We start from the raw sequence: 26,025 nt of genomic DNA on the forward strand, positions 1-26,025 counted from the left end.
TTTCAGCTGCAACAAGTTCTTCAACCCTAATGCTGATGCAGCAAATGGCTTCTCATTTCAAACACAACTATGTGTTTGATAGAGAGCATAAAGACTGGACAGTACCAGAAGTCATCCGGCTTGTGATTCAGGTGGTTGCTGAAGCATCATTTTCACACAAGGATTGGCCACCACAAAGTCCACATCTGAAGCCAACTGAGAATCTTTGGGGTGTGATGGAGACTTTACACAGACTTTACCGACTCTGCAAAAAATTTATGCAGCTGTTGATGGAAATGAATAATGTGACATTGCATGAGAATTACATGGTGTAAATGATGTTACACTGAATAAATCTTATAATCAAAACTAAAGGCAATCCAATGCAATATTGTTATGTGGGACATTTGTTTGGCCATGCTTCATATGCATCATTTGAAACCAAATGTCTAGTTGGAACACAACTTAAAGTACATCAGCAAAAACATGTCTCAGATGTAACCCTAAACCTACCACCACCCCCACTGCCCATGACCTGTTGGATGTTAAATACTTTAACATCTAGGGAGCTTCCAGAAATTACCTCCTGACTTTAGACACATCAAATTGTCTTTACTGGTAAAACCTTAAAAAAGAACATATATAAAGTTCCATGAGTCAGTACAGTGGAGCAGTACATAAATACAAAACCTACGAGATCACATCAATGTCTAGAACACAGGTATCAAACATACAGGCCAAAACCGGCCCCCCAAAGGGTTCAATCCGGCCCCCAGGATGAATTTGCTAAGATTACACAAAAGACATGGACAATCAAGTTGTACTAATCACAAAGCTAAATTCTATATTTTTCAGTTCCAGATGCCTGTAACTATATGTTTTGTTTATTTGTAGATCCACTGTGATCTGTAAGTTGTAATAAGATGAAGCATAATATGGTTAAAATTGCAATTATTTTTCTTAAGAAATTTCAGGTTCATGGAAATTCAGGTTATTCTCATTTTTTGTTTATGGATAGTTTGTAAATATAATGCTTGTTTGTACTAAAACCAAAAAAAAAAAAAAAAAAAAAAAAATCAATACAGTTGTCATTATTTCTATTATACATATTATATGCATATTATTATATTACACAATTATTTTACCAGTCCGGCCTACTTGAGGTCAAATTGGGTGTACGTGACCCCTGAACTAAAAAAAAGTTTGACACCCCTGGTATAGAAGCTTCTTTTTAAGGTGTGACCCTCTTAGAATATTACACAATCAATACAACATAGACGAAAAAAATCTATTATCAGTTCTGAAGTGTAGCTTTTAAAGCTCAAAGCCTTCCATATAAATGGGTTACTAGATGTATTGTAGTAAGCCGTCTTTCTCTTCTCCCTCATGAATGAACATTTCTGTGCACGTTGTTGTTAAAACTGTAGTGTTATATAAGACTTTAATCCTCCTTTCCCACTTTTCAACAACGGCACTAAAATTGCATTTCTTGCCCTCTTTTGGAGTAATCTTTTGTGCCTGTATACAATTAAAACTGTGGGAGAATATAAAAAGAAACAATGGGTTGATTTATTTTGGGGAAACTCCCAAAAGTATCTGTTCCCACACAGTTTTTGAGAGTAGAGGCAGATACTAAAATTGACTGCCTGGCAAGATGGTTTGAGATGGTCCCAAATATATTGCTCTTCCTCCCTAAAATGGACCTAACAACGCTGCATGACACTTACCACAAGCCAGAACAAAAGCAAACAACAATGTACGGTTTAGAAACACGGCATCTGCTTTGTGCTGTTCAAGGCTGTAAATCTAAAGCATCAAAGAGAGAGATAGAATTTAATAACAGCTCGAGCTCCTGTGAAAAAGGGGGGCTCGTGAGGACATACTAGATGCAATCTCAATCATTCACTTTCAATACAATACACTTCTTTTATTCATCTACCTTTCACCTCCTCTGCTTTTATTCTGCCTTCCATCCCTTTCCATCTCTTCAACCTTCTTCCTCTGCCAGGTGATGCTTTATCACCACAGAGCAAACAAGAGAGGGTTTTAGCTGCCATGGCTGCCACTCCGGCTGCTGCTGCAAGAGGCTGGCATAGTCAGAAATACAGACAGACAGCACAGTGACAGAAGAGTGAGCGCTGAAGGAAAGGGGATGACATGCATAAAAATGGGTAGGAGAGGCAGGTCCTGAGACGGCTGACAGACAGGAAGAGAAAGAGAGGGGACAGTCGCAGATATGGTTGAACAGGAAGCCCTGTCTCTACAGCCCCTCCTGTTTTTAGGCAGGCAGCCAGGTCCTCCATCAATAATAGCACTCGGAGAAATGGAGAGGGAGGAAAGGAAAAGAGGGGAGGAGAGAGGAAAGGGGAAATGGGGAGAGGAGGCACAGAACAAAATGGTGAGGTAAGGAGGTACAGGAAGATGATGAAGGCAGGAGTGGAGAGGAAGGGTGGGAAAAGGGAAACAGGCTGTAAGGTTTTGGTGACAGGCTGGGCAGATGACAGGAAGGACAAAGCAAAAAAAGAGGGAGATAGATGGTGGAGACAGGAGGGAGAATGCAGGTCTGATGATGGGTGGGAACGCCGAGGTAAATAATGGAGTAGACTGAGCAATGGGAGGGAGAGAAGAGGCAGGAGCTTGTGGAGAAGGCAATAACCAGAGGCCTATTGACATGTAATGAAACCCTGCATCAGGGGAATGTCAACCGGAAGGACAGACGGAAAGAAGAAGAGTGTGGCAGTGACGGGGTGTGGAGGGAGTGGGGGAAAAAAGAGAAGAACAGAAGCCCAGATGTAGAAGGGCATAATGTCATTTGTTTAATAATGCAGAGAAGGAGCGAAAGGGGACAGAACAGGAAGTGTTTTGGGATGGAGAGATGGACGGCTGCCAACAGTGAGAGGTAAAGCAGCGGAGGAGATGGAGTGATTGCTGGTTATGGGCTGGGTGGATGTGAGGCAATGAACCCACACACACACACACACACACACACACACACACACACACACACACACACACACACACACACACACACACAGACCTGACAGACTGCCACACCCCCTCTTCTAAAGCCAATTGCTGCCTCACAGACCGATGGGGAGACAGACAGGAGGAGAGCAATGTAATGACAGTCTCAGAATCGCAGCATTTACCTTACTTCACAGGCATTTAACAGCCATTTATTATTGTATCTATCTTTAGCAGAGGATGCCTACATCCCATCATGCTGATGGTGTGACACGAAATGAACCAGAGAGGAAAGTGAAGCCAATGTGAAAGTATCTTAAAGTGTAATACTGTTGATGCTGTTCTGAAACGCCCTGGGTCCCATTGACTTCCACTCAAGTCCTCTCTAAAAATACCTTTTTTGCCCCTTCTTTAAATTTCAGGCCTAATTGTTTAAAAGCATTTTCTAATCAAAATGTGTGATATGTTGACACTGTCCTGGTTTTTGGAGCATTTTTTGAACATGTATACAGTACATTGAAATACTGCATCCCATCCTGGATTTTTAGCCTCAGTTGTACAACACACAGACTCCCACTTATGGGATTTGGATTTTGGAAATTAGTATTTGGATATTACATAAATATGCCACTGAAAGAATAAAGGAGGGAGGGAAACTGTGTTCCCAACAGGAAGAAAAACTTGATTTATGTGGTACTTCTCAGTGAATGCACAGCTGCATGTAAACAGGAATAACAAGAACATTAATTTCCATTAGTCATGTAAACAGGTTAGTCAAACCTTGCTGCGTTTTCCAACATAATAGGGAAAGAAGTAAATTCCAAAAATCCTCAAATGTTAGTGCAGGATATACTGTAATACCTCAAGAAATTAAATAATTTATGTGTAGTACAGTAACAATGATTCTTCAACCCACCAGTCATTATTCTTTTACCGTAAATATGTATGATTACCACTGTCATAATCTCCAAAGTGGCTGATGATTCCACAATAATGCCTGTGTGAAAGTAAAAATTGTGGCACGTCTTTGGCCTCAACATGGGCCCACACTCGCTAACCCACAGTCCTATAAAACAGCAGGGGCTTCCCATTCAGGATGTAACGCACGCTGAGAATGATCCTCCAAAATGGCTGACAGTTTCACCACAACGTCTATGAGAGACGGGAAACTGTGCCACTGGTACAGCCTCCTAAAGCCTTCCCTAACCCACGGTGCTCTAAAACAGCAGGACCCATCTATTCAGCCCCAGCTCCCTTTTGTGTCAGTGCGGGCTTGCTGTCGTTACCCCCGGTGCGACAGGCCGCCGCCGCTTTCTAATGATTCATTTTTATTCAGGCGATAAGGTCAGCTACCCGCAGCGGCTTAAAAGGCCCTGAGGAGCTCTGGAGTGGCAGCTATGAGATGCCAGACAGACACACACACAGATACACCTGCTAAGAGAGGAGGGGGCCGTGAACAGACGCAGAGAGGGAGAAATGTAGGTGTGAAAAAATAAAAAAAAAAAAAAAAAAAACAAAGACAAGGGGAATAGGGAACAAAACATAAAAGATAGGCTGGATTTCAAAAGAGACTTCCCTCCTGTCTGTGTTGGATGGCTGGCTGGCTTCCTTAGCTGGGCATGAACTTTCAGATGCTTTTTTTTTCCTCTTCCTGTTTCCTTACTTTTCGTGTCTGGGCTATGTTAATGTCTGCTGAAAATAGCCTCTGAGCCACGTGTGAAGTTAAAGCCTCCGCTGTTGGCTGACTGAGGGCTTTCTTTTGAGGGAAGAACCAATGTCAAAGACACTATGGCATCTCAGTTCCAGACAAGATGTTGATCCCCCCCCACACTCGCACTTCTTGTTTTGCCCCAGGTAGAGACAGAAGACAACAGCAAAATAACTCTGTCATGGCCTTCTACATGGAATTGTATTTCTGTCTAATAAGCATATTTGGGTGCCAATTCATGTCTGGGTTTCTATTAATCCTTTTTTTAATGAGTCTGGACCTCAGGGTGAGTGCAAATGTCTACACCGGAAAAGATTAACAACACTTTCACGTATGTTTTCCTTGTCCTTGTGTGCGGTTTACTTTTGTAAACAACATCAGAAAGCAAGTGAGAAATACTTGAAGTTCAAGGGGTTTCTTTGAGGACCTCACACTGAAATGTGAAAGACCGCCACTAGCTGCCAACTGACTCCCAGCACAAGACAAATGACACAATCTGCTCCTCTCACATCCTCTCCTTGTTAAATAAAACCTGATGTCATTGTCCAAAACCAAAATACAATTTAAAAAAAAGCTTTTCTTTTACTAGCAAACACACTAATAAAACTGTCAGCTACAGATGAACGAATCGAAAGGCTAAAAGTGAGATAAACATCTGAGGAAACTAACATTACTTAAAATTCTAGTAGAGCATCTTTCTTTTAAAGTGAGACTTTTAAATACAGCGTAACCTAGATTTTAGAAGATTACAGTGGACAGGTACCAGTATGGAATGTGCCCTTTGTGGTGTGTGGTTCAAGGTCAGTTCATTTCCTGCACTGTTATAGAAATCATATGAACTCACTGTTTGAGTTTGTGGTTCCATCGCCATCCAGCTGCCGTTTCTGTGCACTCCGAAACTCCTTTAGTGAGAGATAAAGCACCTTTCGCATTACCCGCTCTTCTGACCATGGGATCCCATCACTGTCATCCTGTGGAAACAGCAAAGAAAGAGATGACGGTCAGTGCAAATACTTGGATCTATGTATAGACTAACAGTTTGTTTCTCTCATTTGATGAGTTTGTAAGCTCAGAGCATTTACCCCTATGGTTCTGTTTAACACAGTAAGCAGAAGAAAGAGAGTACAATACAGGGAAATGATCTGGTGTTCTGAAATAGTGCATGTTTTTGTGAAAGAAAGAGTCTCCTGCCTGCTACATGCAACTATAACAAGTTAGTATGGTTTGTGTGCTCAGTTGAATCTAGTATGAACAACACTTATTGCTGCAGGACCTGTGGATTCTACTTGGTTGATGCAAATGGGAAAAGAATCAAGGATTTGAAGGTTGTAGATACTTTGACATTCTACCTACAACAGTGGAAATGTCAATAATTTGCTTGTGAGAGGTGGAAAGGTTTGGCATATCAATAAACGCTAAGTGTGAATAACTGAAATGGACAAAGATTTAGTGAATAATTATGTGTGTATGAATCAATAAGGAGACTGCAGTCTTTACTGAATTAAAACAGCAAATAGAAATGCCACAAAAACACAATCATTTATGTAGAGCTGCTGAAACAACTCTTGGACAAAAACTTTGACTTACTAAGTTTACAGTCCAGATCAGGTAGTAAAAGCTAAATCAGCTTCAAGTTCATGTCAAAATACTGTACCTCTTCTAATTGTCTCCTCAATCAGGAGTTCAGCTAGTATGTTCTCGTGTGAAACACTACATCAAGCTGGTAACATTTAAACCATGTTGATGAAGGAGCTCTTCATCAATCATATTAAAAATAGTGGATGGAAATGTGTTAAAATTTAGGATTTGTTTTGCAGATTTTCTGAAAATGCAGTTAAAATTTGCAAAAAAATATCATCCTTTATTACAGCAGGGAAGTACAGCTCCAATAAACCTTTGATTTTGCTATTGAAAACAATAATTCAATGTTTCTTGGTGGAGTTTGTGAAAGTGAAGTGTTGGAAGTGGTCAGGAAGTTTAAAAATAAAAAATCTACTGATAGAAATTCCATTGATATGTCACTCATAAAACAAGTGATAAACAGTATCCTTCAACCATTCACTTATGTATGCAACAAATCATTTCAAACAGGCACTTTTCCAGAAAATATGAAAATAGCTAAAGTGATTCCGATTTATAAAAATGGTGATAAGCACATGGTGTCAAATTATAGACCGGTGTCACTGTTACCACAGTTTTCTAAAATTCTTGAGAAACTGTTTGTAAAGAGGTTAGATGACTACATAGACAAATATAGGATATTAAATGATCACCAGTACGGATTTAGGAAAAACCGATCAACATCTTTAGCAGTAATGGAATTTGCAGAAACTATAGCAACAGCGGTGGATCAGAAACAACATACTGTTGGTGTTTTTATTGATTTAAGGAAGGCATTTGACACAATTGATCACTCAATATTACTCTGGAAATGTGAAATGTATGGTATAAGAGGTGTGACGCAAAACTGGTTAAAAAGTTATTTACAAAATAGGTCTCAGTATGTATCAATTGGAAATACAAATTCACAACTTAGAAAAGTAACATGTGGGGTCCCACAAGGTTCAGTTCTGGGACCCAAGTTATTTATACTTTATCTAAATGATATTTTTATGGCATCTAGTAAGTTAAAATTTACAATATTTGCAGATGATACTAATTTGCTTTATTCGGGAGTAAATATGAAACAAATATTAGAAACTGTGGAAAAGGAATTGAGCAAATTAAAAAAATGGTTTGATGTAAATAAGTTATCACTTAATGAAGATAAAACAAAATTTATGGTTTTTGGTGGTGCTAGGGGAAGTGATGATATAAAACTGAAAATTAATGAAATTGAAATTAAAAGGGTGTATGAAACAAAATTTTTGGGAGTGATTATTGACCATAAACTCTGTTGGAAACCACAAATACAATATATCAAACACAAAATGTCCAAAGCTGTTGCGATTCTTTATAAAACTCGAGATTTGTTAAGTAAAAAATGTTTGCATATGTTGTATTGTTCACTTGTAATGCCATATATGTCATACTGTGTGGAAATATGGGGCAATGTGTATAAGACTAATTTAGACCCAATAATTAAACTCCAAAAAAAAGCTATTAGAGTCATAAACAAAGCTGGTTATCTCCAATCAAGTAATCCACTTTTTGTAGAATCTGGTTTACTAAAATTTCTTGACATTGTATATTTAAAAACAATGGAATTTATGTTTCGCGTTAAAAGTGAACACCTTCCTTTTTGTATTCAGAAAATTTTTAAGTTAAGAGAAGGACATTATAATTTAAGAGGGATGTTTGTGTTTGAAAAATGTAAAGTAAGAACAAATGTTAAATATCACAGTGTTTCAGTTATTGGTGTCAAGCTATGGAACGAACTGAAGGATGAAGTGAAATTGTGTAGCTCACTGTTGAGTTTCAAAAAGAATTTAATTGGTCAAATTATGAAGGGCTATGAAAGTAATATGATTACAAAATAACTTATTACACTGAATGTAGTATAATTTAAGTTTAAGTATTTATCTGCTGCAACTTAAGGTGTGGACATGGACTAAGGATGTAAATAGGAGAAGCAGAAATAAGCCTCCGGCTTCAGCTTCTTCCTTTTTCAGTTACAAAATGTGTTAATTTTATGTTTGTTTGTTTTTTTTTAATATGTAGGTGTTTTGTTTTGTTGTTTTTTTTTAATATGTATGTGTTTTGTATTTTGTATTTAACTGAAATAAACATTCATTCATTCATTCATTCATTCAGTATGTCAACTGATATACAATAGCACACACACTTACATACATCTCCAATCTGAAATGTCAAATCAATGAACGCCAGGAACTAATCGAGGCTGCTGCTTTTCAATCTGTTGTTAATGCTGAGCCTTTATTTCCCATAAAAAAGGGGAGTGGAGGTCCAGGTCAGTAAATGCGTACAGGCAGCTGTGTTAATATCCAAGAGAAAATAAAACCCACCAATGTCAGCACAGTCTAAAAACAGTGACCTTCTTCAGCCAATTAAGAAATAGCACAGAGTTCCTCTGCGACTCTGCACTGTGGAAATGCTCTGAAAGCAGATTTTTTTTTTTTTTTGCTTGCATCATGATTAAAAAAAAAAAACAAAAACATTAGGAACTAAAAACATCAGTCTGGCAATCTGAATATTTACATGTTTATTAATTCTTTAAAATCTAAAATATGGAAAGCACAAGCTGTCTTCTGTGTTGAAATACATGAACACACATTAAATCAGTAAGTTTTCTCTCCTGCTATATATTGTTCCACTTGCATCTTTCCCTTCTTCTCTCACTATATCGTGACATTAGCGTGACACGACATTAGCATAACACAACATTAGCTTGCAGCTAGACACAGGGCAACACATTACCATAAGAATAAATGAAGAACTGCCTCTTCACACAATAACCGTGATAGCAGAGTGTTATGCTGATGAATGGGTAGGAAGCAAATGAAAAAGGCATCATGGGACTGCGAGTGCATGTGTCGCTAATCTCTCCCAGTGAGACTCAGACAGAAGATGTGATTGTTCAAGAGGTCACTAGAAGTCACGCAGACACAAAATACATCCTTTTTAAACATTTTTTGTTCTTCCAATCAGTCAGTTTCCAAGTTAGCTAACATGACATCAGCCAACTTCAACAAAATCAAAACTGCAGTTTATAGTGCTCAGCTTCAACCATTAGTTTTTTTCCATTTCCTTTACTTTGTTTCAATCTGGTTGCATTTTTTACACCATTTTAATGTGAACTGCATATTTTTGGTCTTGTTTCTTATTTTCCATCTTATTGTATGCTTATATCACCTTATTTTTTGTGTCCTATATTGTCTCCATTTTGTTGCATCATTTAATGTCATTTCTTTTATACCTTGTTGCTTTTTTTTTTTTTTTTTTTTACGTTGTTCACATCTTTGTCATTTTCATCATGTTTATGCTGTTCTCATCCTGATAGATTTTATGTCACGTTCACATTCTACACCATTTCTATCTTTGATGTTTTCATGTTATGCATTTTACATCATTTTCAACTTTCTGCATTATTTATTTTTGTCGTGGCACACCTTTTTCATGTTATTTCTATCTGTGTCTTTTAAGTTGCTTTTGACTTGTTTCATCTTTTTTTTGTATTGACAAATCTTTTGGTATATTCATCTTGTTGTGACTTTTACACAGTTTCCATCTTTGCATGTTTCATAATCAATACAAATCTCAAATAACTGGTTTCAACTTTCACTCAGAACTAAAATTAGCCTTTTTATCATGATCCCACTTTTGTCCACACCACCCAAGCCCTATATTCAAAAGGAATAGGACCAATGGCCCTGTATCTCACCAGCATGTTCTATCAAGAATCAATAACAAGTTGAATTTGCGAGGTTGTCAGGTTTGGCCGCTATGTTAGAGTCCTGTGGTTTTGATGCAGGAGATCAATCTTCCAATAGAAGTTGGTGGTACTTTCACTGGAGGAGAACTCAACTAATTAAATGAAAGTCCACATACAACTTCCTATGAGTGCACAATAGTAACTATATTGATATATCTAACCATTTCCATTTTATAAGCCATCAAAACACATGGCTATTATGAATAACGGCAAATTTTCAAAGTTTCAAAAATTTATCAAAATGGAAAAAAAAATCTAAATTTCTCAAAACTGTGAACAACCTTTGTAGTCATTGTCCCAAGAAAGTTGCATGTAAAATTTGAAATGAATCCAACCAGTAGTTTCATCTGAGATGTTTTAAAAAACTGCTAACGAAGAAGATGATGACGATGAAGGCGACGACGGCGAACACAACAATGGACACAGCGCCTTCACAATAACAGATTTTTAAGAGCTTCATAGAAAACTACTTCTCCACAGTGAGCATTGTTAAAAGGGCTCTTTAGTGAGTCCAACAGCAATAACTATACTTCTGTCTCCCCCACACTCACTCCCCTACACTTGCTTTGCCAGCTGTGTTTGATGTAGAACAACGCTAATGACTAAAGGAAATGAGATTAGGACATGAGCAACAACAAAGAGGAATTAATAAATAATAGGACATGGAAATAGCTTTTTTCTTGTCAAGCCATGGGGTGAGTGGATTTCAGCTGGAAGGTTTGAGGAAAAGAAAACACTTTCTGTTTTTACACAAAAAATCTAATGTATGCTAATTATGTGAATTAAAAGCATATTTCTGATCCTGTCAACTCATCCCGGCAAGTGCATTTCCCCACTGTCTGAGTCAAGTGTAATAATAAAGTAAGAGGCAGCAGGGAAAGGCAGTGTGTGTGGGAGCATGTTCTGATCACCTGGTTGACTCAGATCATTTGAGTTGGCTCCTCGACACAGCAGCTGGCAATGCATTAACAACAAATGACATCAGCACAGGGTGTTTAAAAAAATAGATCCACCTTGTGGAAAAAAAAAATTACAAACACATTTTATTTGTGCTGCAAAAACAAAACTGATGAGTTCTGACTGACAGAGGTAACACATAAATGTCTTTTTATCTGTGAGTAAAAGAGGCAAAGTCAGTGCTTTCCTCAAACAAATAGAGAATGCAATGCTACTGAATAAACTGCTGCTTATGAATTAACAATCCCATCAACAAAATGAAGCCAATAATTTACAAAATGAGTAAAAATTGACAAAATCATTGCCGAATCATCAGCATCTGAGTCTGCGCCTTGTGGTTGAGTTTATAAGCTAAAATTGATGCTAAAGATTCGGACAACAATTCTGAATCAGAAAACTGTGACTTGTTTTACCTTAAAGTGATTCGAATTTTGACATTAAGATTTCAATTTCTACTGCAAATGCATGACAAAATATTGAAAATCAAAATTTAATCAGTAAGTAATAAACTTGACAAAAGATGCATGAAATGTTTGCTTTACATTTTTAATAAGAAAAAGCTGCATTAAAATGAACGACAGTAAAACCCCTATTTTCTTAAAACAAGTAGCATATAGATTAAAATCATCTGATGCTGAACGACAACCAAGAAACGATTATCATTCCAACAATAGAATATCAAAAGAAGACCTGTTAGATTGAATTATCTCCACAGTTGTATGTATGTTAGTTCCAAAGTGATTCGATGTCAGTAAGCACCATCAGCAAGACTCCAACTACAGAACTCAATACTTAAAAAAATAAACTCACTTAATGTTCACATGTGGGTTTATGATAACTGCTAAATCAGCCATGACCACATATTCATTTATTTACTCAGGCCATTTATTGTATTACACATGAGAGATTCTCATTAACATAGAACAGTCTCTATGCTTTGACTGTTGTTTGAATGAGACAAAACCCGTAAAAAATCTTTCATGTGGAGGGAACACATCAAGAGAAGCTACTGGATGAGAAATCCCTCTACCAGTACAGACAGACAGTGCAATATGTTTTGGTGCTCAGATATGTGGATAAACAATAAAGACACAAGATATAGGAATTTTATGTACATCTACGCCACCTGAATTAAATACAGATAGAGCAATGATGGACAACAAGACTTGGGCAACAGGTGGGTCTTAAAGGTGCCATATGTAGGATTGTGACCAAAACTGGTACTGCAATCACATTCAAAATACTGTAGAGCATGGTATCCTCTCCACCTCCCCCCAGACTAAGGGTTGCCAAATCAAGCATGAGTGTCTACTACTAGTGTTTCCACTAATCCACTAATTTGGGTGGCTGTGGCTCAGTTGGTAGAGCAGGTCGTCAAATGACCTAAGGGTCGGCGGTTCGAATCCTGGCTCCTGACTGTCCACATGTCGAAGTGTCCTTGGGCAAGACACTGAACCCTAAATTGCTCCCAGTAGGGCCAAGCAGCGCCTTGCATGGCAGCAGCCACCCACTGGTGTATGAGTGTGTGTGTGCATGGGTGAATGTGAGAAATTGTAACGCGCTTTAGGCACCATAAAGGTATAGAGAATGTGCTATACAAGTTCAGTCCATTTATCATTTAATCCTTGCCACCACACCATAAATAATAAACCAAAAGACTTATTATACATAAGTCTAATATATAATAGTCCAGGATAAAAATCCTGCCAAGTCAAATGAAAGTTTGTGAAGATTCAGGAGATAGGGAAAAGGTAAATGAGCCTTAAGTTTCACTTTTACTTCTGCGAAGTACAAGCGGCACGGATCGCTACCGTAACCCCTCACCATAGTATTATAAGAAACCGGCCGATCCCCCGCCCCCCTTTTGGATTATACACCACTACATGAAGAGGTCACTTCCACAGAAAACACTGTACTACAAGGAGCTATCATGGCAAGTGATAAGTCCTACACCGGTACCCGGTCTCTTCACCAGTCCCGGACCCACCGTCTCTTGACCAGGGCCAGGAGAAGAGACCACAGCCTGGCCCTGGGAGAAGACCACGACCCCGTCTCTCAGTGGCTCTTACCAGGTAGTGTGACTGCGGCCCGGGCCATGGGAGGCCACAGGAGAGCCAGTGTCGGTCTTCAAATTCTTCTCCGCTTTCAGTCATCTCCATGTTTCAAAAGCATCTCCCATACATATTCTTGTTTTGTTTCTCACTTTGTCACAACATATTTGGGAATAATAAGAGGCCTTTTAGGTTTATTAACGTCAGACATTTATGATCAGAAATGTTCCAGCTGCAGCTCAGTGGGAACTGGCAACCTGGATACTGAAAGGCTACTGACTTGGTGACTGGAAGACAGGTAATGGGTGGAGCATCAGACCAAAACACACAATGACAACAAACATCATTTAGGGGCTGACACTTAGCTTTTCAAATGCAAATATTCTGGCTGGACTACTACTGTCAGTGATATCAGTATTTGAAATAAACATGGTTCCTTAATGTCTGGTGACAGTCAAGGCCATTTTATAATTACTTAGAACATAATTCCTACATACTGCACCTCTAACAGACCAGTTTTCAAGTCCTGACACCACTGTGATATTGGGGTAGTGATCAACCACCTCCATGAGACCAAAAGCACAGCAACACTAACAATATTACCATCTTATCGGCTCACTTGATTCATCTCAAGCATCTTTAGTGGATAAAAAAAGGCTTTTGCAGAATTTTCTTTTGATGTCCCAGGTTTGCTCTGAGGACTTTTGGTATGAGGCCTTAGCAGACCTGGAGGAGGAGAGGGGGACAGAGAAGGGGGGTAAGATTAAAAGCTGGGTGTCTGCATATGATGGAGCTGATGGGTGACAGCCACGTCTCTCTCTGCATACAGCACACACACACCCGGACACACACTCTATCCCACAGAATGGAGTGTGAACTGTTGGGTGCACTGATGCTTTGCAGCCTCTGACAGAGGTTGATAGGGTGTGTTTTGTGTGTAGCGAGCAGTCCCTCATTACACTGTCACACGTGAGTGCATGTGTGCGCACACGCACGAGAAACAGGTAGTGCGAGTATTCAATTATGCCATTTTCTCCTGTAGTTAATGTCATCTAATCCATTCTGTGTCTGTGCATGCATGTGCGTGTGTGCAAAAGCCTGCCAGGTAAGTACCAATTACCCAGACAGCTCACTGGCACTCTATCTGTAGTGTGGTGGCACAAGGCCAAATGTACTTTGACACACACACAGCACTGACAGTACATCCCGGGTTACAAACAATTGCACATATACACAGCCTCTATGGTATCCATATCTCTACCTCACATACACAAACACACAGCTGTACCGGCAACGTAAAAAAAATTTCCTTCCTTCCAAATACTGACCTTAAAGTTCATATGCATTTCTTTTTCTCTCACTTTCTCTCTGGTTTCCACACAGTTGCTGGCAGTGTGCCACAGATATTTCCTGCTTTGTGTACACATAGCAACAAGGTCTAGGAAAAAAAAAAACATACCCAGAAAAAAAAAAATGCTGACTGACTTTTCTTCAGCTGGGAAAACAAAGTGCAGCTCTGCTCTATTACAGCTGAAACCTCACTATTGGTTCTTTGTAACATTGGTTAAATGATTTTTTGCAACTTTCGTTCAATTGTAGATTTGTCTGATCTGAGGCATATGTTAACATGTTGTGTGTTAGGTAGTGCAAGGACTTTGTGATATGGTCACAAATGTCATGATTTTAAAAAAGACAGAATTCACAATAAATGTGAATCAATGCTTTTTCAAGTTTAAAGCCTGACTTTTTGGTCGTGGGACAAAGTTGAAGACAGACAGATATGTGCAGCTTTAAACCATTAAGATGAATTGAGATGGAAAACTATGGAAATTACGTGAAAGACAAGGTAAAAACAGCAGAAACACATAAAAGATGTGACAAGATGAAAACAAAAGCAGAAATCTTACCAGATGTATCAAGACAAAAATGCACCTGCTATTGCTGTTTTCATTATACAAAAAACTTTTTCTAAATGTCAAAATATTCATGAGCAAACAGCAAAACATCTGTGTCTTGGCAATGTGATAAAAAATAATCCCTTAAAGGAAAAAAAGTGTGATAATCTTAGCCACTGATCAAAAATTTAAATTAAGACCATGTAATATTATAATATCATGCTAATTAACTGTATTGTTTTATGGTACAGCCCTGGTTGGAGTCACTGTTTCCTGTGCCTTTGTGTTTTCCAGGACTAAAACAAAGCAGTGATGGACAGAAATAGCATCCAAAATCCCTCCCAAAAATACTGCGGCTCTTCCTGCCAGAGGATAAGAGAAGCATGACAGTGGAAGATTCAAATGAGCAATAAAACCAAACTGTGCTTCATCTCAGTTTCTCAGTCAGACACTGCTTTGTGTGTGTGTGTGTGTGTGTTTCTGAGGCATTGCCAGAGCTCTTTAGAGACAGCTCTTAGACAGAGCAATGCCAGCTGAATGCTACCTGGCACTGACACACACATCTACACCCCACACGAGCTCCCATCAGGATAGTGGAATCCCACTAATGAGCGCTGATCCTGCCTGTGCGCATGAGTGTGTGAGTGTGTGTGTGTGTGTGTTACCAAGCGATGCGTCAGGAACACAGTGTGCCTACCGTTATCCATCTGTCCCACCCTTAATACAAGTCATCCAATGCGAAAAAAGGGAAAAAGAAAAAAACATGTACACACAGACACCTTTTAAGCATGTATAGGAATCCTGTGCAACTATGAAAACTATGCCAAATAACCTTGCCTCTAATGCTCACTCTCTCAAATATTACACACGCTGCAATAAATCAAACACATACAGAGCTTGAAAATACAGCAACACAGTACATCTCCCACATGGCTCCATCACATTCCTTTAGATTCTCTCTGTTGGATATAATTCACTGGGTAGAGAACATCAGTGAACACACACACGGAGAGCATTCAGTAACGGCAACATTTTAATTAATCATTATCTATCACAACAAGGATTTTAAATATATTAGCTTCAAGGACATGATAATGATCAGAACCAGAGGTGGCAAAAGTACACACTTTCTTTACTCCATTAGACTTCGGAAGAAGTGGAGGAAGTGATTCAGTTTCTCTCTGCACACAGAAGAGGTTGAATCCAAGACTGAAATGTACTTAGGTTGTGGTTTACTAGCCCTGTTTGTCAGTGTTTTGTTTTTTGTTTTTTTCGTTTGTTTTATCTCACTGTTGTTGTCTTATGATGTTTTCACTCTGGAACATCTTGTTACAGTATTTTTGTCTTTTTACATCTTTTACCTCACCATGATCTTGTCTTATGATTTTTTTTTTTTGTCATATCTTCTGAAACTTGATATATTGTGTTTGTTTTGTTACATCTTGTTTCATTGTGTTGCACTTTGTGTTGTTTTCTTCTTATTGCACTGTTTTTGGTTTATGTCTTGTTATATTGCATTTGTCTTATTAGATGTTTTACATCATTTTCAACGTGTTATACCTTTTCTGACATTTGTGTCTTGCTTTTTTCCCCTTTTACATCATTTTAATCTTATTATGTTTGCCATACATGATACGCACAGATGGATTCACCAATGGATTATCTTTTCTATGTGTCATTGCTTCGTCCATTTAGGTTGATGTTAACATTATGAACCACATAAAAATTAATAAGTCCCCTGTAGGGATGTAACAATTATCGGTATTACGATAAACCGCGGTAAAATTCCCAATGGTTAGTATTACTGTTTCAAATTCCTATTGTCATTAAAACCATGTTTAATTACAGCACTTTGAAAAACTCATAGTGATACTGCTCATTTCCAGGAGAAGCAGCAGCACTTCAGGCGCGCATGTGCAGTTTGCAATGTTTGGCCTCTGAAAACAAGGCGGAAGGCACCCGTACACAGAGTCCTGCAAGAGTCCACTTTTCCAAACCCGCACCCGCAAAGCTGAGCATGGTAACCCGACCCGCTACCCGCAGTTTTTTTATGTCCAATCCACACCCGGCTGTACCCACATACATTAGACCCACAAGCCAACCTGTGATTAAACACACTGGGCCTCATTCACTAATAAGTGTGAATGCAAAATCACCATAGGGTTCACGACACCTGCGCACCACCTTGCATATTTGTGTGAATCAGAATCATTCTATATTGACAGGTGCATGCTCGCAATTTGTGATTAGCATGTGCTTAGCATACTATCACGCCTCCATTTCTGTGTGCCTCGAGTTGATTCATGAATGAAAGAAGCGGTTACGCAAGGAGAGAAGTAGTAAACTTCACAGTTTGTTAGAAGTGATGATGCCAAAAGGAAAAAACAGAAGAACTTTACAACCACAAATATCAAAACAATTGTGTCCGAGGTGGAAGCAAGAAAAGGAATACTTTTCAAGAGTGTCTCCTCAGGGGTGACAAAGATTAAAAAAAAAAAAAAAAAAAAAGATGCTTGGACCGCAGTAACCAAGGCTGTGAACATAGTGTCCCCGGAGAAGCGCATTGAGGCCCAGGTGGAAAAAAAGTGGTTCGACATATGTCATATATTCCTATTAAACTAGGACTGCTGTTATCATTGAATATTTTAATTGTGACAAAGTTGAGGCTGAAAGTGCGTCAGTTTCATGGTTATTTAATACATTTGCCTGATGAAGTGCCGATGCCCAAAACGTCACTACTGTGGTGAATAAATATTTTTTGACAGTTCACAAGTTATGCGGACCTTATCTCATTCTTTCATCCACTATTTTTTTTTTTTTTTTTGGGGGGGGGGGGGGGTCCTGCACACCTTTTAGCAACTGGATGTGTGTGTCATCACCTCTTTTCATGTTTAATACATTTGGCCAATATATTAGTAAATAAATTATCTTTTTAAAAAAGTTAATTAAATCTCTTTTTAATTCATGTGGTTTTATATGCTCTGCGTGTACTTAAAAGGTATGTGTTTGCAATTTCTAAGTCAGTTCAGCCTTCCTCATCTGTGCATACGCATGATCTGAGGCAGTTCTAAATTTGTTCAGAGTAAGAATAAATTCGGCTAAGAAAATATTGATGAATCCTGGATTTGTGTGTCAGACAATCGTATGCAGAGTTTAAGCACAGATTTGTGCGTTCACACTGTTTGTGAATGAGGCCCAGTGTCTACACAGTAACTCACTTTTAAGGGCTTTATTTTTGGCTAAAACACATGCCATCAATAAATCTCTAATATGTGCTGCTCAGTGACATCTGTGGCTGGATGTAAAAAGAGGTGAGGCTCACTTCACAGTAAAACAAACCAGCTGCGGATCAACCACAGTGAAATTAGATGATCATCATCATTAAATGTCCTGCAAATTGTTTGCATCCATGAATCTTCTTTTACTTTTTCACCTCCTTACCCGCTACCCGCCTGCATTTTGTTTAATTTGACCCGTACCTGTGAAAATTCTCCTTTTTTTTTTTTTTTTTTTTTTTTACCTGTCCCTGCGTGTTTTTGTGGGTTACCCATTGGGTGCCCGTCCGACCTGGTGCAGGACTCTGCCTGCACGGACAATGCTCGAGAGAATTTTTCCCCCAACTAAAAGGACAAAGCTGGAAGTATTTTGGATTTTTAAAGGATGCTGAGGGGAAACTAATTGAAGATGGCCAACCTGTCTGCAGACAATGCAGAAAAAAAGTCTCCGCGAAGCAAGGCAAAACTTCTCACAGAAATGGTAGAGTTGCTTTTTATATGCACATTTGATTTCTAGATAAAGCTGGCCTAAATGAAACCTGTAAGTATTCTTGGTTCTTATCTACAATTTGCACAGAGTGCAGTGACCTCTTATGGCCATAAGGTGCCATCTTTAATGCAAGTAGTACTTTTTGAACATTTTGAGCACATTTCAACAATACCGTGAAAATAATGATAACCGTGATAATTTTGGTCACAATAACCATGATATCAAATTTTCATATTGTTACATTGCTAGTCCCCTCAAATGCATTAAAACTACAGTGATGAGTCTGTTTTGAAAATGTAAATAGTAGGAAGTACAGATTTGTGTAGAATGTAGACAGAAAAAAAGTACAAGAAAAATAAATACTCATGTAAGACACAGACACATGAAAACTGAATTTCCACCTCTGATCGGGACACAACCTCTTCAATTAAAACATGCGGTTTAGAACTACATCCAGAAAATACTTTACACATAATACAGTAAAAACAAAAGAACATCTCTGTAGTGAAAAATCACTTTTCTTCCCAGAGGTTTGCTGCCAACAAAACAATCCCAACCTCAGCCAGTGCAATAAAGAGTTTTACAAACGACTTGAGAAACTGAGCAGATGCTGAGGAGCTCTGTAGCAGCTTGCCCAAGAGAAGAAGTCAAGAATCTGAGCGGGATTAATCTATCACCGCATCTGTATCTGCTCATCTAACTAGATGAAAAGTGAGCCTGGTTCCACTTCATAACCCTTTTCCTTTCTTCAAAGCATGCAAATTTAATAACCCTGATGGCTGATGAAGAAAGAAGGATTGATTCAGCTGTGTGCAATACTGAATCCTAGGTGTGTGTGTGTGTGTGTGTGTGTGTGTGTGTATATATATGTGTGTGTGTGTGTGTGTGTGTGTGATGTTGTCATCAATATTACAGGAGGAGAGAGACAATAATGTGAAAAACTGGATGAATCACGTGTCCATTTGAGAACTTTGAAAACAACAAAATAACATTAAGATCAGATCTGTTATTCTGTTTGGACTGATAGAGATAACGAAATGAACGGAAATGCAAGGAAAGAAAACAGATATCCTGGTATGAGGATGGCACATGAGGATATCATCATAGAAGAGTGGAAACAAAACAATGGCCCGTATGTGAGGCCCAGCATCCCACATTTGGATTTTGCAGAAAATATGTGAGCTCAAGGAACTTCAAGTCAGGTTTACATGTAGAGGAGCCACCAAGTTCAATGGAATTTTCAGAAAAATCAGCAAAAGATGAAAAACTTAGTAAACTTACTTTTTGATTAATTTTAACAATGTTTACAACTGGCCAGTAAAGCTGAAGAATCCTAAAAATATCAACTCAATTTGTTAACCACTTGAATCACTACTTTGTAAATTTTGTTGATTATTTTGTTAATTTCTCTTTTTTTTGTAGATGTTCATTTTCTTTCACTTCTGTTGATTTTGTTAATACATGCAAGTGTAATCCTTGTTATTAAACTTTATTCTTTTCATTTTCTGCATGCTTAGTAGTATGAAGTAGATCTGAAGTGCCCAAATGTCCAACAATCATAAAGAATAGATAACAAGTCAAGGGGTCACAACTGAGCCAATGGGGTCCTGCCGGTATGCAACAAAATGGGACAAATGGATGCCTTTTGTCACCAATTTTTCATCAAATCTGTAAAACCCAAATGATAGCCAAAGTATCATGAATACGGTAGTCTTTCTGTGATATTGCACCTGAATCACTTCCCTCACGCTGAACAACTTCAAAGTGTACTCCACTACAAGCTGTCTGTTTGTGTATAAACCAAACCGAAAAATGAAACCAAACCGTCACTCGGGCATTTTCGGAATTCCACGCAGCCACAGCAGCAAGAAACAATGAAGCCGTTTCCTTGTTTGTCGCTGCTGCAGCTACACTGCGGCTGCATGGAATTCCCATTCTCTCAATGCACTTCGTAACAAAATTTCCAAAAAGGCCCACGTTTGGTATGTAAACAAATGGACTGCTTGTGATGGAGTACACTTTGAAGTTGTTCACCATGAGGGAAGTGAATCAGGTGCGTTAGCACGGAAAGACTAACGGCATTGAGATACTTAGGCTATGACTCGGGTTTTATAGATTTGATGAAAAATTGAGGGCGAAAGTCATATGCAGCTTTAACACTGCTATCAGGTCTAATACTGCCTCACACAAACATCCTCTTTGTTCCGTTAAAATTGGCTTGTCATTCAAGTCCCATGTTGTATTTTTATTGTGATTTATTACATTTTAAAATCAGACTATCAAATATCTCCCGTGCCAGATATTCACAACATTTTCCAAAACAAACATAAAAGCCTGTGTGAATTTGCTAATTATTGTCTTTTCAAGAAAAATAGTAACTGTGACTTTAAGAGCATCACAGAGTGTGTGTGCTTTGCTGTGTTTCTCTGTTAGAGGGTAACAGAGAGCCAAGTCAGGCTAACGTCAGCTCTGCAGCCCATACAGAAGATGCCAGTACTTGCTGTACAATGTGAGACACAAAACCACTTTCACAGTAAGGTAAACAACAGCACATTTAACAGATCCCTTTAAGCATTTCAGTTTGTGGTGCTCTTTTATTATCAAATATAATGATTTGTATTAGATGACAAAGTAACCAAACTTGAGTCAGTCAAAGTGCTGGTAGATGTGAACCATATTTACTTTAGTGAGGGAAAACACCATATTTGCAGCAATGTGTTTATGTCTGCACACACTTAAGAATGTGCATGCATGCGTTCACACTAGCTGTTTCTAAAATACCCGAGCACTGTGCTGCTGCTGCTGCTGCTGCTGCGGATTGTGTGGATGTCATGGTAGAGGAATGTGGGCCACACGCCAGCCGAGATTCGCTCTGTGAAAACCCGGCCCAAAATGTGTTATTCTGACACACATTTTCCCCTCAGAGGACAGACAGATCGATGGAGGAGAAATGTTATTCTAGCAAAGCCTGGGTTATTGTATTCAGTAGTCAAGACTGTCTCTACTACTACCGTCTTTTTCCTCTCCCTTCTTCCTTCTCCATCTCAGTCGCCCCCTCTCACTTTTCTCTCTAAGCACATGGGCCCCAGATGACTTTATGTAAGGATACATTTATGAAGAGTTCAGTAGTGGTTCAGATGATGATTGCAATAACTATTATTTAATCCCCCTTTCTTAGGGTCATAACCACTTATTTGTGGATTTGAAATATTTAAGGCATCGTGATTATTACCCAGTGGGTGAAACATAAACAACAGTTAAGTATTGGGGTGAGCCTAAACAGAGTGCAAGATCCAAATTATGTCCACAACAATACTGAGTGACTCCTCTAACCAATGTGGCAAGAAAAAGATGCATATTAATGTTTTCTCTGATATGTCTGAGGGGACATTAGTAACTCTGTCAGCGTTTAATTTGGCAAACTAAAACCAAGTCAGCCCTTCTCGACGACAAAGTGCGAGGTAGCTCACACAATTCACATTCCAACTCTAACTACATCCTGGTCCCCACATCCCTTAAAGCCTCATGAAGACCGGATGCTTAGCTCAGCTCGAAGCTCAGCAAGTAAGGCAAGTGGAACGAGGTTGCGGGGTTGCCGGGGACATGAGGCCCTATATAATCGCTTCATTACACCACAAGCTCACTGCAATGGAATGTGTGTGTGTGTGTGTGTGTGTGTGTGTGTGCGTGTGCGTGTGTCTGTGCGTGTGTGTGTGTGTGTGTGTTTAACCACGGGGGCCTTCCCTTTAACCCAGTCATACTGGGGGTAGCCCTGACACTTGCAAAGATTTAGAACATTTCCATCTGCAAGAGAGGAAAGGGCAGCTAACCACAAAAATATCTCCTCCAAAAATGTAAACCAGCAATATTAACATTATGGCTAAAACTAGCAGTGAAATAGGTTAAATACATTTGTTAAGTGAAGTTAAAGCTGTTTGAACAATACAACATTAAATCATGAACAAAATAGGAACTTTAATAAACAATCTTTTTAAAAACCCTATTTGATGTTCTCAATTATTTTCTCTGATCTTTTCCAGCTTCTATAAAGTCTATCCTCAAAATTCAAAAACTAAAACTGAATAAAACCTTAAATAACGATAGTCAATTCCTCAAAAAATGTAACGCATGGTCTAAAAGAATTAAATCTTAGGTATTGTGCAGGTTTTTTCAAAGCAAAAACTCAACTATAAGTGCCAACAGAACCAGGTTCCTCAGGTGATCAGTGACTTTGTGATTTATTTTAAGAGTCTCAGGCTCAGTAACTTGAGGAACATCCAATAGGAACTGCACTGTGCCTTTACATAAATCTTCAGTTAGACGAACTGCTTTTTCTGTTGGTGGATCGGTATGTTGAACTGTTTGCATGCAGAACTCATATTGGACACCTACTAGAATCATTTTAACTTGAATTTGAAACCATTTTTAGAAAAAACAGACACATTATCACATATAACTCACTCTTTCTTGTTTTATTGTATTTCACTGTAATTTAGCTAGTATCATGTACTACTGTGATTGTGTATGTATTTTGTGCAGTGTTTATGTTGCCTTTAAAAGCCCAGCTAGAGACTGGAACTGCAAATTACTGTTGGCTATAAATGCTTTTGGCCTGTGGTAACAATCTATGCTACATAATTGTCTCTATAGAAATAAACACAACATAAATTATCTGCATATTGCACAGTATTGCATGTTTAAAAAGGTGCTGCTCAACATTCTCCACCTTATTGCCCCTGTACCTCCGTCTTGGGCAGATAAATGTCTCCACCTCAGAACAATGCCTTGGGTCTGCAGCATGGCCCTTGAGGTCTCTCTCTCTCTCTCTCTCTCTCTCTTCCTCTCTCTCTCTCTCTCACACACTCACACACACACACACCAACCTGCTGTCTCAACTGTCAATCATATCAACTGTCTGCGTTTGCACACTCATGCACGCACGCAGTCTGAATCCATCTGAGCATACGTGAATGACAGACTGCCAGTGCCATTCAGCCCTGTCGAGCATAAAATGCTATCAGCCTGGTAAAAGTAGAGCAGAGTGAGAGAGAGACGCAGACAGGGGTAGAGCTTTTAAATATAGACTGTGACCGAGTTTATTTTGACTGTGAGAAATAAATGTGACAAGGCTTTGAAGACGCTCTGTGTGCATGGGTGTGTGTGAGAGCAGAGGAGGCCCAGCTGGATGGATAATAAGGGCTTTAAAATGGACTGGGATGCCCACCCACACTGGCCATATGACCAACTGACCCCTGGTTTGACCCTTAACCCTCAGCACAGACAAAGCAGGGGCTCAGCAGTTAGGTAACAGGCCATTCAAATCTCCACCAACAAAGAACAATTCTAGAACTAGAGCTAGTAAATAATCAATTAGTCATAAACTACTACATTTAAATCTACTTTAATCTTTTTTTTCATACTGAAATGAAACGAAAGTAGTAATAGTCCCTTTTTGTTATAGTTGTCATAAAAGGGCTAGGATTCTGGCTCCTTGATTTTTAATATATTCTGGTTTCTTGACTCCTCTGACAAATTATTCCCCGGGACCACCGTGCAAACCAAAGAGCCAGTCTGGACCAACCAAAAGAGGTGGTCTTGGTCCAGAACAAACTGAACCATGGTTTCTGACATTTACAGTATGAAAACACATTTTAAATGGTCTGGACCTTTGATCCAATTACAGGAAGTTATACATGGCTAATGTTACCAAGAATCAGAAGAAAACTAACCGAAGAATACGAAGACCAGCCAAAGTTAACATGTTGAAGTCTACAAACCAATCAATGCCAACAACATGCAAAGGTGTTCATGACAGGACTTGGTACAGAATATCATGAAAACTTACTTAGATTTCTCCAACAAAAGCATTACCTTACATCATCTTGGGATTTGGGGAAACACTGATTGACATTGTTTTTACCATCCTTAATACAGAGGTCAAAAAATAATTTCTCTAAGTTTTCTTTGATAGACAGTCAACACATGCAGCAATGTACCAGTAATCTGCCGACATTACAAAGCCATTTCTATCTCCTCAACTTGTATCAGCATTGACAGATGACCTAAAACAAAATGGAGGACTTTCTTTATTCCCTGCTTGTGGTCTAGGAGCATGGCACACTGCACCAGGGGAGCATTACAGTCAAGAACCTGGGCTCAAAGCAATCATTTCATGTTCAGTCAGCTCCGCAAAAGCTGAGAAAGGATGGTGGACTTGTTGTTATGGGGGGTTTAAGTGTCTCTCGTAAAGGGAAATGTTAGAAAAGTAGCATGGTGATATCAGCTTTATGGCGGTGTCTTCATCAGCTTCACAGCCCTATTGCCATTGTTTTAAGGGCTCAGCTGAGGAAAATTCTTCATATTTGGAAGTTTTCATTTGGCAGGTTGAGAACGCTGCCTGTAAAGAAAATCAGGCCAAGTACTCTACTGTGGATGGTCTTACAGCAGACTAAAATACAGGTCTCTGCAAATGTTAAAAATATATTCTCAAGGAACCTTGTGTGTATTTGCTCACTGACAGACTGCATAACAAATGGCTCACACTCAATAACAATTGCCTCATTCACAGCACTTACCTTCCAACTCTGGCACAATATCATTTTCACTTTGGCTACCTGTCTCTGACCAGGTTAGACTTGATTCAATCTACTCCAGTCATCTGCATATGCACACACAGGACCACTTGCTGTAATCATGTGACTTCTGATCAACAGGTCTTCTCAGTATGCTGTCATTCATAAGGGTAGTGATGGCAATGGCTTTGTGCCTACAGTGTATTCCCTCAGGGGCCTTTGTACACCCTGTTGTTCATCCCTCTTGACAGAGTGCCATTTCCAAACCTCTCACCTTCACACACCAGCTGTGCTGAATGACAAAGAAGCCCCAGGTAGGACCCCAAACATCAATAGCAATAGCCTTTTTTAGTTTCATAAAGCTGAGCATATGTGGTCTTCATTAGTATGCAGGTTCTTCACAATATGTGCTGTGTTAAGTGGAAAGATTCCACAAAATAAAGATCCAGTCGATGCAGGTGTTTATTCAGATTGATGTAACAGTTCAGTGCATAGACTGTATAGGAAAGAGCCTCTATGATGTAGCCCTTTGGTTTTTAGACTACCAAAGACGGCATGAGTTTTCATTTGATCCATGTTGGCTTTTTAGAGACAGAAGCAATTGAGGGCATGGGGAAGTACAAAGAATGACATCTGAGGTAAATACTGACTTACTGACATGATAAAACTATGGATGCATTATTACAACCGGGTTCTGGATGTCAAAATCATGCTTGATGACACGTTATCCGAAAGAAGCATA

The 26,025-nt window shown here is 39.0% G+C and overlaps 1 protein-coding gene across 1 annotated transcript in view; it reads right to left on the bottom strand.

The window, feature by feature from the left end:
- jarid2b (jumonji and AT-rich interaction domain containing 2b) overlaps positions 1–26,025 on the bottom strand; it is a 172,192-nt gene that overhangs the window by 84,474 nt on the left and 61,693 nt on the right. The window contains exon 2 of the mRNA XM_030148010.1: positions 5,496–5,622. Coding sequence (XP_030003870.1) covers positions 5,496–5,622 — 127 coding nt within the window. The remainder of the gene's footprint in view (positions 1–5,495; positions 5,623–26,025) is intronic.

This window comes from Sphaeramia orbicularis, chromosome 11 (assembly GCF_902148855.1).
Source record: "Sphaeramia orbicularis chromosome 11, fSphaOr1.1, whole genome shotgun sequence".
Classification (NCBI taxonomy): Eukaryota; Metazoa; Chordata; class Actinopteri; order Kurtiformes; family Apogonidae; genus Sphaeramia; species Sphaeramia orbicularis.